Source organism: Apus apus, chromosome 3, assembly GCF_020740795.1.
Source record: "Apus apus isolate bApuApu2 chromosome 3, bApuApu2.pri.cur, whole genome shotgun sequence".
Classification (NCBI taxonomy): domain Eukaryota; kingdom Metazoa; phylum Chordata; class Aves; order Apodiformes; family Apodidae; genus Apus; species Apus apus.
This window is the reverse complement of record NC_067284.1, coordinates 72,316,713-72,332,119: the sequence shown is the minus strand read 5'-3', so window position 1 is coordinate 72,332,119 and position 15,407 is coordinate 72,316,713. Positions and strand designations below refer to the sequence as shown.

The 15,407-nt window shown below is 36.5% G+C and overlaps 1 protein-coding gene across 9 annotated transcripts in view; it reads left to right on the top strand.

Annotated features, from left to right (window-relative positions):
- SRBD1 (S1 RNA binding domain 1) overlaps positions 1–9,295 on the top strand; it is a 128,459-nt gene extending 119,164 nt beyond the window's left edge. For all 9 annotated transcript variants that reach the window (XM_051613072.1, XM_051613077.1, XM_051613078.1 and 6 more), the window contains 2 exons: positions 5,650–5,834; positions 8,302–9,295. In XM_051613072.1, coding sequence (XP_051469032.1) covers positions 5,650–5,834; positions 8,302–8,591 — 475 coding nt within the window. In that variant the 3' untranslated portion in view covers positions 8,592–9,295. The remainder of the gene's footprint in view (positions 1–5,649; positions 5,835–8,301) is intronic.
- The last annotated feature ends 6,112 nt before the right edge of the window (positions 9,296–15,407 follow it).

Genomic DNA, 15,407 nt, shown 5'->3' with positions numbered 1-15,407 from the left:
TTTACTGTGGTGCTGTTCCTTAAATTCATTATGAAGTCATCAGAAACATCTTCTGTCCACTTCAATAAGACTACTTGAGTATGCACACTTGTGCATGTGTGTATTTAAGCTATTTCATGTGCAAAAATAATACTTGTAGTGAAGTAATAATTTTCCTTTCAAAAAGCCTACAAAAAGTTTAACTCAGTAAGTTAATTAATCTTTATTACTATTTCCAATAGGAAGTGGCTAACCCTAATTAAGAGAAACACTTGCGAAATTAGGGCCATTAAACCAAAATAAATAATAGTTTATGTTCAGAGCTTCAGAAGGCCAGTTCATTTGCAGGTCTGACTGTTAACTGAGTAGCTGGGTTATTAGAGGATATAATTTTGAAAGTTAGCTTCTCAATAAATAGAAGAGCAGAAGAGTTTTTCAATGCTAGTTGCCATCTGATAAGGATATTTTTAAAGTTTTATGTGATGAAAAAAATAAACCGTTAACAAAAATTATTAGAAGAACTAGGAAATAACAAAGAATTATCCTCCAGTAATACTATAAATACTAAACTCATAAATCAAGTGGTATCTTTTTCATTTGGTGAAATGTTTGAAACTTAAATAACTTCCTACTGGTTGCATTTAAAAAAAAATTAAGAAGAATTATCTCCTTTAATTGTTGTGCCAATTCTTCATGGATAGCTGATCACGTTTCACTTTTGTATCTTGAATTACGCTTCAGTTATGTGATATATCGGTGGTCATGAAAACAGCTAACAACAGTGTGCCTAACAGTAGGGTAGCAACTGTGTCTGGATTTCTCTTCTCATTTAGAAACTCAGTGTTTCTTGGATGTACGCGTTCAATATGTAAAAAACTGAGTGCTTTCTAGTCTTCTGCATGTACTCTGATAATCTATAATATATGAATATACGCATTTGATGAGAAACATCTTGGTTAAATGCCCCTATCTGGCTAAACTACATAAGTAGTGTTTTAAATATATTCAAGACTTTGAGTAATGTACAAATATTGTTTGATATATAACTTGCATAAATATCTTGAGGATCCATATCAGTAGTGAGAACAAGTGATACAAGTCAACTTCTGTATTATTTGAATCATGCTTTTGCATTTCAAAACTTTACTGAGACATAAATGTCTGCATAATTTGTTTGCTACTGTCACAAATGTACGTTTTACCTAACAAAGCACATGCTAATGCAAAGTTGTTTTGTTTTCAGAGTGATTATGTTGCATTACCATTAATTCATGTGTGTACTGTGACAAGATGTAATGGTGTATCATGTTGCTTTAATGTAATGAATCCAGTACTCCCAGCTCTTAAATCGTGTTGCTGGAAATGATTACATAAAACAGAAATGACTGTGACTAAGACCCTTGCAAAGCTTTAGAACTCCTGCACATTATAAGAAGCTTTTTGGGGAGTTTAAAGTAACTTCATAGAAATTTACTGAAAGCTTCCTTTGGTGATATTTTTACTATTTTTTGGCTGTTTTTTGCATTCCACTGAAATTTGCATTATCTTTTATGCGTTGCAAAGGGCTGTGCTATAATTTTGTGCAGATGTGTATGTTAAGTGAACATGATGTGCTTATTTGTTACATTTATGCTACTTTTCTTTCTTTATCTGGGTAAGATGGATGAAATTATGTATTAAATAAAAACATCAGTGATTTAGCCATGACCATTTTCTGCAGGTCCTGTAAGACTGCGAAAATTGCTTTTAAAAGTAAGGTGGTTGCAGAAGTTTCAGAGTATCCTCTAAATCTCGAAACTTCTTAAAACTTGAAATCTCTAAACCAGCTAAATTTCTCCCTGTTCGGAAAGACTCCTTGTGATTCTGGCAGTTTAATCTGAGTTGATGTGCCTCGAACAGAAAGTTTGCCATTCACTCAGACACTCACCATTTGAGGAAATAAAGATAGTATGTTTATAAGAATGACCTCACTTCAGAAGAAACATCTTGTCTTCCCTATTTCCATTTCTGTTAACTTTTCTTTAAGTTTTCTCTTTCTAGTAGATAAACATAGCACTTAAACTACTGCAACATGTTATTTAGTTCACATGTGCAGCCAGGAAAATACTTGAAGGCTTTCATTTTTGCACAGATCATTCTGTTATGCAGCTGGACCTGTCATTTACAAATTGGGTGAGATGTTTCAAAGGTTGTAGTGAGAGTTTAACTTTAGGAAGATCAAAATATATAAATTAAAGGAAAACTCTTCACCCCCTGTAGTCTTAATACCAACTATATCTTTTTTTCTGATTTTTAAGTAATGCTTGAAGGAAGTTGTTGGGTTGCTTTTTTAATAAGGAAGCATTTAATTTGTTCTTAGCAATGACATTTAAAAATAGAAATGATCAATATAATGCACCAGTGTTCAGTCAGAGATTTGTGCTTTATATTGATTTTTATTTTAAGCACAGGCTATAGTCATTTGACTGAAAGTGATACATTAGATTCATAACTAGATTTATCAATATTTTTTGAAACTACATCTTTAAACAATAAGAATTTTTTTTTTTGAAATATTTTAATGCATATTTTTTTGCCCAAACCTAACCTAAAATGATTAATTTCAAAAATAGAAATACATTGCTTCTGATAAAGATTTTCTTATATGTTCCTGTGCCTGCTGGGCCTTGTTACAGTGTTGTGTTCTGCCTATAATACACCTCAATTCTGAAATATTCTTAATCAGATGCCTGATTTTAGAACATAAATAATTCTGCTGAGATTGGTGGGACTTCCCATGTATTTAGACTTGGGCATGTGTTTAAGCATCGTCTTCAGGTGGAGCCAGAATTTTATTCTGAGCTGTAACCATGTTAACAGTTACTTAAATAACTGTAATTGATAACATAGGGCCCAATCTGCCACCCTTGTGTGGATGAGGAATCCTTTTTAATATCAGATACTTTCATTGGGATTTCCGGAGGGTGGGGGAGGCAGAGGAAGGAGGAGGGGGTGAGATAACATTCAGGAATAGCAATTGAATGCTCAGGCACCTGGGTTGTGTCCTGGTTTGGGCTGGGTTGTTTTTTTTTCCAGCACCCTGCACGTATCACTGTGCATTCTGGTTGCATTATCCACATGGTCAGAAGTTTTGTACATAGAGGGCTTTTTCTAATAGATTGGTGGCTACTCCATGTGGTTGCACTTATTGGCAGTGAAACCTGCCCTGTTACAGATACACAAAGTGAATGCTCTTCTGTGAAATCCTAATGGTGCAAAAGTGTTACTTGGGGGTACTTGAGCTGAATGTCCATTTGAAGTGAAAAAAAGCCAAGTACGTGAATGTCAGCAAACTTGTTTATAGGGGTGGGCAGTAAAGCACACATTATTTAGAAGGTTGAGTCATGAGGCTGGTTGGGTTTGTCAGGTTACATCTGGCACGTCAGTCAAAGCTGGGGCAGCTGCTGCCTGTCACTAGTGCTCTGGTGGGGCATTGTCCATCCATCAGTGTTAGCAGCCAGCAAGCTCTAGGAGTTCTGTGAAGAGCACTTTGCCTGCACCTACACCCCTTTTCAGTATTATCATTGCAACCACTTTTAAAGCTTTTTCGAGACCAACAGAAAATGGTTTCATAGAAGGTCTGATTTTTTTTTTATATGTAAGCTCTTACAAGACAAAATGTTTGAGTAGTAGTTGTGTTTTGTTGTTAGTATACAGAAAATAAAAATTTGTATTTAATATCAAAACAGATGCACATTTTTTCATAATATTTACTTTGTTTCCAGACCTCCTCAAACTACTTTAAAAAGTGATGCTGTGAGTCAAAGTGTAGTCAATCAAAGCAAAATTCAGGAAATCCAAAGAGCAGTTTCATCCACTGAATCCTTATTCATTTTTTTTGCGTGCATTGTCACGTGAAAGATTTGCATGCATTATGAAAATTAATGTGAAAGTTTTATTTATCACTATTAAGTGCAAAGATATGTGTTTGAGCTAAAAAGATACATAATTCAACAGCAAGTTTTAACATATCCTCCTACCGATGAAATTAGTGGATGTTTTGGAGTGAACATCTGCCCTTGTGTTCAAAGATAAATTTTGTGATTTACTGAAAGTCAGATATTGCTTTAATTAGGTTCCTTCAATTTGTATTTTCTCAATAAGAAATATAATTTTGTGTTTTAGTGCATATAACTTCTTATTACTCACCACCTGGAATAATGTCAGTTGGGTTCCTCAGGTTAAAAAAAAAAAGCAGAAAAAAAAAAAAGCCCTGAGTGTCTCCTGCCAAAAGAAATACTGGCCTCAGGTTTTGACAGAAGCACAGCATGTATTTTTGAGCCCGGGGGGGAGGAGACGAGGAGATAAGTACCAGGGGCTTTTGCTTTTTTATGGAGCTGGAATGTCTCCTACAGCTCTCAAGTGCAGGACATGAACCTATAGGTCAGCACTTCTTTTGCAGCTTGTTGTTTACACCTGTTGTGAAGTAGGATAAAGACAGGAAGGAGGGATCTCTTTTAGGAATTTGGAAGGAACTTTTCTGGAAGACAGGGACCATAATTCTACCTGTCTGCTGTGGTGGAGAACACACAAAAAAATGTGCCACCCTCTAACAACTAGGGACATGATAAAGCCAGGGTAGAAGATGCTTATTCATGGTGAGATGGAGGACAGAGAACTGAAGGGTCTACTAAGAAAAGAACAAATTGTTCTATTTAGTACAGTGTGGCTCAGCGGAAAGCTCCATCCTCATTTTCATTGATTTATATCCATTTAAGACCTGGTTTGCATTTTTAAGTCCGTTAGTAAAATAAGGACACTTATTCAGTGGTAAATAAACATTGTCTAAGGCATCACTACTACTACTGAGTAGGGTCTGTATGTGAGTTTTAGTCATCTATTCTCTGCACTTTATGCCAACATTGCTGAACTAAAAACTTCAGTGAATGTGTTTTTATTTTTTTCTTTTATTTTAAAAAAGAGATCACCGCTCAAGACATATTTATTTGAAAGTATTTCTTTTCAGCCTTTTTAGATGCCAGTCCAAATTTGTCTCAATCTTGCAAAGTGTGTATGTATGTGACAACAGGGAAGGATTTAAGGATGTTTGTTTTGTGTAACTACTTTGACTTGATTTCCTGGTTTCTGAAAAGCTAATAGTTCTCAGTCATGTAAGAGAAGTAGTTTGTGTAAAGTTTTAATTAAATTTTATTAAAGATTCATCATATTAATGTTTTAAATGTTCAATGTTGTTTTACTAAATTGCCATTCATTTTAATTGAAATGAGCATGACAAAAAAAAGATAGTATTATAGGACTCACTTATTTCTAGGAAACTTTCATGGTAAAAGACATCTTTCCATCCTAATCAGATTTGTTTTTAGCATGAGATGAAATCATCAGTGTGAGAAGTTATTTACATTTTGAAATTTTGCTTTTAGTTTTCTAGTGTATTCCAGGTGATTCATGTATACAGATAGACTAAATTTCCTTGTATGTCTCTGATCAGTTATCAGTTGAGAGAATATGCACTTGGAAAACTGTTCACTGTTCAATGCAGTTTTGTTTTGTTCAGAAGTTTTGTTCACACATCAGTGCAAAAGTAGTTAAGACCTCTAAATATAGCTAAAGTTCAATTCCTACTAAAGGATGTTAAAAATCTCTCTCTGTATCTTTGTTTGAACTGCCCAGGTTTTTATCTTTAATTGGAGGAAATGTAAATGACATAGGAAAATCAGATATGCAGCAAAAGGTAAATGCAGTAATTCAAAAGGAAGGACTGGAGGGCACAGCCAAAAGGCTAAATACAACAGTGCACACACTGCAGCTGATCATTGATGGTCTGACTCAGCCTGAAGGCTTTGACATCCGAACAGGTAAACCTTTGTTTTGAAGGTTGTAATCTCACTTTGATTGTTCTACGTACCGGTTTTAAAAACAGCGTATTTGCTTCTTCTAAAGTCAGTAGGAGATTTTCATGTAACTCCATTTATTTTCTCAGGCAAGATAAAGGTTATATCATAGTCAGACATTTCTTTCCAGCTCAGCAGGTAAGGAGTGTGAATCCTGTCTTAAATCATGGCATTTTCAGCCATAGGAAGGGGAGTTTATGGCTGTTAACAAATGAAATAGTTTCAATATGTTGACTCTATACTGATTAAATCTGTGTTGGCTCTCCATGAAGGTGAATACTGAGACCAAGCTGAAAGAGCAGTAATAAAGGTCTGTGGAGCAGTAATGTAGTAGAGCATAGTTCTGCACTTTTATTGCACTAGTTCACGGAGACAAGTGTAATTGAAGCATATGGCTCATGACCTACCTTGGTTAAAACTTTGTGATGGTGCTGAACAGTTTGAGGTGGGGGGGAAGAAAGATGAGGCAAGCAATGAAGTAAAACATCTGGAGATGCTGTTTAGTGAAACTTAGATCTGGATTCTCTTACAAGAAGAGATAAAGATAGGTAGCAAAGATGCAGGCTTGTAATAACAAATAATAAGCAATAAACTTATGCTTAAAAAACCCAAACATTTTTTTTCCTTCTTTTGGGGTTCATGAGTAGTTTCTTTGCAGATATTATAAATATTTTCCACTAGAAAATGTATATTTTCTACATCTCAATTTGTTCTTATGGTCTCACATCTAAATTACAGTACGAAAGACTTAACATATGCAGATATAAAAGCAAAAGAGAATCTTCAGTGGAAGTACTCATATTCTGCTGGTCCAATACACTCAATATTGCTGTAGACAGCATAGTAGCCTTGTATAGCTGCAATTAATTGTCTTTGCAACCCTGCTTGTGACTGTCAGTGATGACCTGCATCACATCCAACAGGGCTCAGGCAGATTAAATGATTTGTACTCTACCCTGATTCAAAAAATAATCTTGGTTTAAGATTAAATTACCAACAAGACTGTTGTTCCCAACAGTACAGATGCAATGTTAGGGAAATACAGACAAAGAGTAGCTTTCCTATATATCCTCTTATGTTTAATTTGTCATTGATTTTTCCTGAATTATTTCAGTACAAATGAAAATAGGAAGAATTATTTTGGGAAAGAGAAAAAGTAGAATATTTTAATCATATTATTTTGAAAACCTTTTTTCTAACCAAGGTCTTGCAAGGCATCTCTTGCAAGAAATTGTCTCTTTAACATTAAGATTGAACAGCCAATAAGGTAACTGATGAATCTGCAAGGATCGGGGGTGAGGGAAAACCAGGTTTGCAAGTGTTTAAAAAGATTCCCATCTTTACTCTGAATCATGTGTTTCAGTGCTTTTTTTCATTGAAGTGCCACTACACAATATAGTGTTACAAAAGGATTAACCATTTTGGACCTGAGCAATTAGGTGCGTTCCTCCAGTAGAAAATGTCATGTCATTCAAATCCTATTTCTGCATTTGCCAGCTTGTGTATTCAAGTGGAGTCTGATCCACAACCTGATGAAGTTACAGACTGATTGATTTTCAAGTGAATTTTAGCTATAAACTTGTTCAGGCTGTGTTTTATTTCTTAAAGGCAAATATAGGAAAATGTTTGCAATCCTGGTTTATGATACTCTCTGGAAAATCTCAATGCTATTGTATTTTGGAAAAAAATAAAACAGCAATAGGTTGGAAGTGAAGTTGTTGACATGGACCAGCAGGGTTTTTCTGCAGGAGCAGAAAGTGATAAGCAAGTAACAAGAGAGCTTAAAAGATCTATCTGTGTGCTTAAATGCAGAATGTGACCTTTAATATATTGGGATACTACCTGCTTATAATCATACATGTGTGATTATTAAGTTGTCAGTGCAGAGAAGCAGTTGATTCTGTGATGTCATGGGAAACAGTTGACTGTGAAGTCATGGTGCAAATGAACAGCAAGCTGCAGAACAGCGCATTGTTGACTTTTCTCTTTAGTAAATGATGAGACTGAGTATTCACCTTGCTGTGTACAATTTGTATAGGAATAGAATTTTGTGTAATTTATGTAGCTCAAGTAAGAGTCACCTCAATTCTTTTCTCCCCAGCTCCATGAAACTTTAAAGAATCTTTCAGTCACTAGTTCACATACTACACACTTCTGATCTCCTTGTGCAAGTTTCATACCATGGAGTTCGCTATTCGTATTGCTTTATTAATCATAGTCATTGAAAGTGATTCATAAAATACAAGACATCAGTTGTTTATCACAGATGAGTCTTTTTTTAAAAAAAAATGTAATGAAAGCATTATTTGGGGCCTTAGAGCTACCTTGGGATGACTTCTTTATTAGAAACAATCAGCAGGAAACATCCCTTAGAAAATAATGCAAGCTTTTTCTCCAGTGTCTTATTTTTATTTCTTGTTTCTTATAACAGATTTTGATAAACCTGACTTCAAGAGAAGCATTGTTTGCTTTGAAGACTTAAGTGTTGGTGCTATTCTGACTGGAAAAGTGGAAAATGCAACACCATTTGGAGTTTTTGTTGATGTTGGTGTGGGAAAAGCAGGTTTGATCCCAGTGCGAAACATAACAGAAGCAAAATTATCTAAATTGAAGAAGAGAAGAAGTCTGGGGTTAGGTCCTGGAGAAAGAGTAGAAGTTAAAGTGCTTAATGTGGATATTCCTCGATTGAGGATAACATTGGATCTTATTCGTGTTTTATGAGAGATTTTTTTTTTTTTATGATTGAGCCTTCATTTCAAAGGTTAAGTAATGTCAGCAAGGTTCTGGAATTTCAGGCATTTAATGAGTGTGGAAAATGAACAATTTTTGAAACCTTCAGCCTTGCTTTTTCTTTTCTTTTTTTTAATGTAACAGTTTTTCCGCATTTCTTGAATCCTTTATGTTAATAATTGTTGAAACAGTTTATTGGATTACCTCCAAGCAACCTTGTTATTTTGTCTGCAGAGCAAATGAAATTCCAGGGGACTGTCAGACAGATCTCTTATCTGTTCTGTCTGTGCAAGATTTGCTGTCTCAATCTTTAGTTGGTACTGCAGGAGCAATCACATCTATGGCTCCCCTTCAAAAAACAGCCATTCAGTTTGCTGGTTTGCTGGTTTAGAGTCTGAAAGAAAGTAACTAGTTGTAGAAAAAAGTGATCTTAAATTAGTCAGTGATTATATCGCTTCAAAAGTAGACTGTAAAAAGAGTATCTGCTAATACTATTGATGGTTCAGAGATATTCAGCTTTAATTTATTTGAAAGACAGTATTAGGAGGTCTATTTACCTGTCTTACTATCGCTTGTTCAGTTATCACTGGATAACACTTGGATGTACGTTGGAGTTTAAGGAACTTTGCTCAAAGGTGTTAAGACATTTACGTTGTTCTACGCTTGTGCAAAATAAAGACATTTCTGGCCATCTTTTCTTGGTGTACTCATTCTACAAGTGATTTTACAGTTCTAGCTGTCTTTCTTTCCAACATGTGCTCCATTAGTAACACTTCAGCTTAAGGATGCAGCTTGTGATGATGCACTTACCTGAGCTTCTGAATGGTACATACTTTCCTGAGCTCTAGTCCTGGACTACAGCCCATGGCCTGATGTTGTTCCTGATTTAATAAAATAGTTCTCATCTGTCTTGAACTCCTTCAACTTGACAGTATATATATATTTTTTTCCATCTTTATTATAATGATTTTTTCTGCCTGTTTTGAGTGGAGAACATTTTTTCAACACTTTCTCCACACACTATGCTCACGTGAAGGCATGATTCTCTATTAAAAGCTTCTTGGTGTTTGTTGATGTTTGCAAAGCTTTTCTAGACTTCTGCTTTAAGAGTGCTTATTGTTTCCTGCTAGGAGTGCCTAGCTCATGAGGCTTATTTCTTCCATCTAGAGACTTTTTGGAGGTGTTTCAAAGAGTTTAACAATTTGGCAAAGGAAAGGAAATGGTATAGTGGCAGAAGAATTTCCAGCAACAGCAGATGTATGTGGCCTTTCCAGGAAATTTTTGGTGTATTGGACATTTATTTCTCTGAAGTCATCAAGCTTATAGGCAAGTTGGCAGAAACTCCTGTCTTTAAGGATAACCACAGACAACACCTATGGTGAGTGTTGGACATCTTTGATAACAATGTTTCTAACTACAAATGTCCAAATAGCTGTTGACATGGGGACTATCCAGTAGATAGGAAAAGGCTGGCATCATTTAATCTCCCAACTCTGTTTTAATTTTCAAAATTAAGAGCCAGCTGTAAACAGTGTACTTTGGAGATGTAAATAGCTATTTAGCAGATGAAAAAAGGGAGATGGATCTTACTAGTTTCACTACGTTTTGTCTACCAAGAAAAAAAGACCATTATGATGGTAAGTACAGCTTGCAATCATATTTCTCAGGTCTTTTGAAACTTCTGTCAATAGATTCTCTAAGTCCTGCTGAGCTTTGTTTAAGATCTCTACAGTATCTAAGCACTCATCAAATGAACTAATTAGCTTGACTTTTTCTAAGAAGGAGATAAATCTGATCTTCTCCTGAAACTTATTTAAATGGCTAAAATGAAGTGTATTTTCTCTTTTTGTTAATATTTTTTTTAATGTTTAATGTCTTGAGGACTGTAGCATGTTCTGCATTTTTGTGTATAACTCTTGGATGATCATAAAATTCCCCAAATGAAACACATCTCCTGGAGATTATCTTTCTCACTGTTAATTCACATCTACTTAATCGTGATGGCTCCAAGATTTAAAACAAAAAAACCTCCTTCATCCTGATCTTACTTAAATGCTTCAAATACATTTTCTCAGAAAAATAATAAAATATGACTCTTTAAATCTCACTAAAATTTTTAGTTTTGCCTTAAGCTGTTGATTCCAAGGCATCTACTCACAGTTCCACCTTTCCAAAGGAGAATCCAGGCCATTGATCTTAGCTGACAATCTGCTTTTTTAGTTCCACCCTCACTCAAACAGTCTGGTATTTTGCAATCACCTTCCTCCGATATACAGACCCGTAAGAAGAACTTCTAAAGATTTCCTGTGCTTTAGATGTTACACAAAGCAGAAGAATTCTTCTGCCAAACAAGATGGCACTTGTATGCCTGACTGTAGTAATGCAAATCGAGAGTTTAAAAGAAGCCATTTGTTTTGGTTTTATTCATGCCTCAGGCAGTTTTAGACAGCATATATCAATTTTCCAGAAACTTGTCAACCTCAGGAATGATTTAGTATGCTGTTAAACATAATAAAATCAATAGGAAAACAAATAGAATTTCCATGAGGAGCAGACAGTTGGAGAAGCTTGTCCATATGGCACATAGACATGCTGGAATTTGGGATTTTGTGGGGTATTTGTGTTAGGAAAATTGCATACTGAGTGAAAGTAATGCATAATTCAGGAGAACAAATAATCTAACAGCTTTGTGGTAGTGCATCTTGAACTTGGTGTCTGTATTTATTTAACAACAATTACACTTAGAAACTCTATGTCTGGAAGCTGCAAACCAAACATGAATCATATTTACCTCATTTCAGAGCTTTGTGTAAGGAGGGTTACCCGTTCTGCAGCAAATGCTGAGTTCATGATTCAGCCTGAATAGCACCTTTGCTTTTCTAGCTTTCCTGGGGGTAATTTATGTAGCTACTTGGATTTTCTTAAGGACATCCAACTTCAAGACTCTCTGTCCTGTAAGAAAGGTGGGGAACCAGTTGGCTATGCCAGTCCCTGTTTACTCCATGTCACTCCCTTTTGTTCAAGGTTGCCTTGAGAACTGTGAAGGAGTTGATGTGTCTCTGGATATGTGTAAAAGCTAGGCAAGTCACTAATTCCACTCCTCCCCATTAGAGGCCTTCTATAGGTTTGAGAGCACATGGGTTTCTGGTAAGTGCTTATAAGTGTTTTATCTTGATGAATTCTTGTGAAACCATGCTCCATAGAGCTTCACAAGTAACGTATCTGTTTCTTACAGCAAACCTCAGTGACTAGTTTTTAAAGAAGTTTGGTTGCTTGTTTCCAGTTGAGCCTCTAAATGGTCCCTTCAATGAACGTTGCAACTGTATGCTGGCTACAGGTACCTCCTGCCAGGAGGCTGTTGGAGAATGATGCTTATTCAGAGGTGTCTTTAGGAGCTGACCAGTTGCTTCCATCTAATAATCCATGTTGGAACTTTGACTAGTTGGGTGTTTTACCAGATGGACATAAATGAGTCACTCATGACAGGTCATCCTGGTCTCATGAAGCTTTTCTGCAAGTGATGGCAATTTCTTGAGAGGCAGAGTTGAATAGCACATCATAAGAAGTCTCTGTATTGCACCACAGACTTCATTATAGCGTCTGCAACTGTTAAAATTCTTGTCTGAGAGGCCTCAGTGCTGGAGTATTACTTCAGTGTGAGCTTGTCCAACAAAGCAGGCTGCTGTTAATCAATCTGCTGGTTTTCATGCTGTTCTTATAGCTGTTAGCTCTCCCCTGGGCATGTTTCTAGCTGCATCAAGCATTCTAAGAGTTTCTCTGTTTATTTGAATTGAGAGAGGACTGGTGGCCATAACCAGAGTGGGATGACTCTCATCCAGCTGAGAATTTTAAATCTAATTGAAAGTTGAGGGTAAAGCACTCAAATCTCATTTCACCCACTCTCTGTCCCTGACTAGGAGCTAACAAGCTTTTGAAATGGAACTGCTTAGTGCTTGTTGCACTGGTTAGGGCTTTTACCTTATTTGGCTTCTTCTTGAATTGAAGAAGCTTAAGGCATACTCTACACGAGTCCAATTAATATTATTGGACATAGGTTTTGTTTGTCTCCCTCTGTTGTTCTTCACAAGGAGCAACACGGAGGGAACACTTAGTAAACTGAGCCACATGATTTCTTTAGCTTTATAAAATCTGGTGGAGAGGTTGGTTGTCTTCAGCAAGTAATCAGGAGACCACCACCTCAGAAAAGTTAATCAAAGTGTTATTTTCTCCTTATCTTACAGATCCATTTATCTTACTATGCTTGTATGTTACTAAATCAAAACTTTTTTTCAGTATGCAGTCAGCTAAGCTGGAGTTTTGCATTTTCATATCTCAGCACCAGTCATGTTTCTGGTAAAGACTATGCCTTTATTTGTGGTCAGTGAACTTTTGTGTGTGTGACTCATGATGAGGTATGTGGGAGTAATGTCATGAGAAGAACTATTGTGCTTGCGGGTCATTTACAAATCCTGAATACAAGTGAAACCTTAGGAAAGTATTTTCACCTCACAATTTAATGTGTGGAATAGCTTGGCAGAGAGCAAAAACTGCCACATACCAGAGGCTCTGTATTGGCACTGTGACTGCTTTTTGTGTGTGTGGTGAGGAGAGAGGGAGTTAGGAAAGGGAAAATGGAGGGATTTGGAGAACAACATCCTGGAGATGTAAATGGTCTTATGGTAATGAACTAAGATGATGAAATGCGAATGGTAGTAACATAATGGTAATATAGTAATGGAATCTGAGCCTAGTTATTTCTTACTCCCTGTACCTCACATGAAAGTAAAAAGAGTAATTATAAGTATTTGTTATAGCTAAAGAAAATTGTGTATCTCACAGCAGTGCATATTGCCACTAAAGAGTAGTGTGGAACTGTTTGGCTTCAAGTGGGAGAAACACAATGTGCTGTTAATTGATTTGCTTCTCATTTCCCAATGTTGCTGTTTCTAACTAGTTTATTATGAGTAGATCAATTCTTGCTCATCAGTATTGTTGGCTGAGAGAGTGCGGCTGTCATACATAGCATGTGTGTCACCTGGCAACATGGCAGGGTGGGAGTGCTCCAGCATGGTGAACAGTTGCAACCACCAGAATTTTTACTCATTTATGCCTAATGGGAAGAGTCCTTGAAAGACTTGAGTTTGTCACGGCTTTCTTTGATCCCTTGAAATTAGTGTGCTGCTATCTTCATTCCGCAGGTTTAGATGCAGAGCCAATCAGAATCTGAAAACAGCAGAAAATCCGGCTACCTGTATACTTGATATAATTTTATTTCAAAGAGTATGTAGCATCAGTGATATAAGATCTGCATTGCTGAGAAACTTCTTTGTGTAAGCACATGCTTGTAAACCTCTAAAGCAATTGAATCTTTGCTTACCTGAAAGACTCTCCTGGTGTACTCCATGGCTGATATAGTTATTCAGTTTCAAATTTGAGCATATTCTCAGGGTGTTGTCTGTTATGAACTGTCTAGTTAGAATTAGTCCAAAGTAGCCGAGTATGTTAATCTTCATTCAGTGTTTTCTGAGGCCTTGTATTTTCTGGGACACACAAATGAGTGATAATCTAAGAGGTGAAAGAAGCATCTGATGTTTGCTGTTGGCAGACTCATAGTTTATTGTGTGTGATGATATTACATGGACACTATTCATGGAGAGGAAGGGCTGGTGGCAGAGCTTATAAAATGAATAAAAACATTGAAAATTATATAAAAGAAAAATGTCCTGACAATGGGAAATTCTTGACAGTCTCTGTCACAGTCTGTTTCCTACATTTTGGAGTATTCTCACTTGGATCAAGTTGCAATGGAGTGTTTCTTGGGGGACCAATTTCACTTTGCATACCTTCCATTGCTTGCAGACTTTGCTGGATCGTTGGAAAATCTGGCCCTTCTTAGAGACTAGCAAAACAACAATAAAAAATTCCCACCTATGGCAGTAGAACTTCAGCTCATCTCCAAAACCAAGACTGCCCATCGTCAAAACCCTCTGGAACAGTTCTGTTCCTTTTCCAGTTGTCAGGAGTGGCTTACTCAAGTTGATGCTTGTCTTTGAAGAGACTATCACTGCTTTATCATCATTTCTCTATGCAAGTCTCTTCCTCCCCTCCCTCTCCCCAGTACTCTGCAGTGAGTTATTTACTCAAAGGTAAACCTGAACACTGCAGAACTTTCTTTTAAAACAAATACAATTTCATTATTTCAGCATATGTTCTATGTCCTTTAAATGTAACTTGTATCTGGGTTTGTTACGAGAAACATTAGAACACTCCTAATAATCAGGGTGACAGTTACGGTATTAACTGATTTGGTGGCTATCAGATCACAACCATATGGGAAGGCATAACTACAGACTGTATCTGTTCAAGGAGAAATTCTTCATATTGTATTATCTTTAAATGTGGGAAAATATAGTAAAGGAATGGTGCTTAAATTGACAAAATCAGGCACCTGAGAGTTGGAAAGTGTTTAAGGGTGTCCTTTGGAGTCCTCCTGCTCTGCACTAAGTGAGGCCTGGGTTCCACAGGACAAATGTTATGCAATTACCTTGCCTGAGGCAAGGCAATGGTGTAGTGTATATCCATAATGTAAATGTAAGAGGCCAAAAATAGGTCTAAATGGTGTTTCCTACCCTCTGAGTGCATGACTTCACAGGCCAAAGGACATTCTTTCTCCAGAGATGTTATAATGTTCCTTCCTAGCTTGGTCTTTAAATGAGAGACTAAAAACCGGTTAGGAGCAGAAGGAAAGACAGTGGTCCTGACACCAGTCTCTGCTGGATTCAGTCTTACCCCATTACAGACATCATA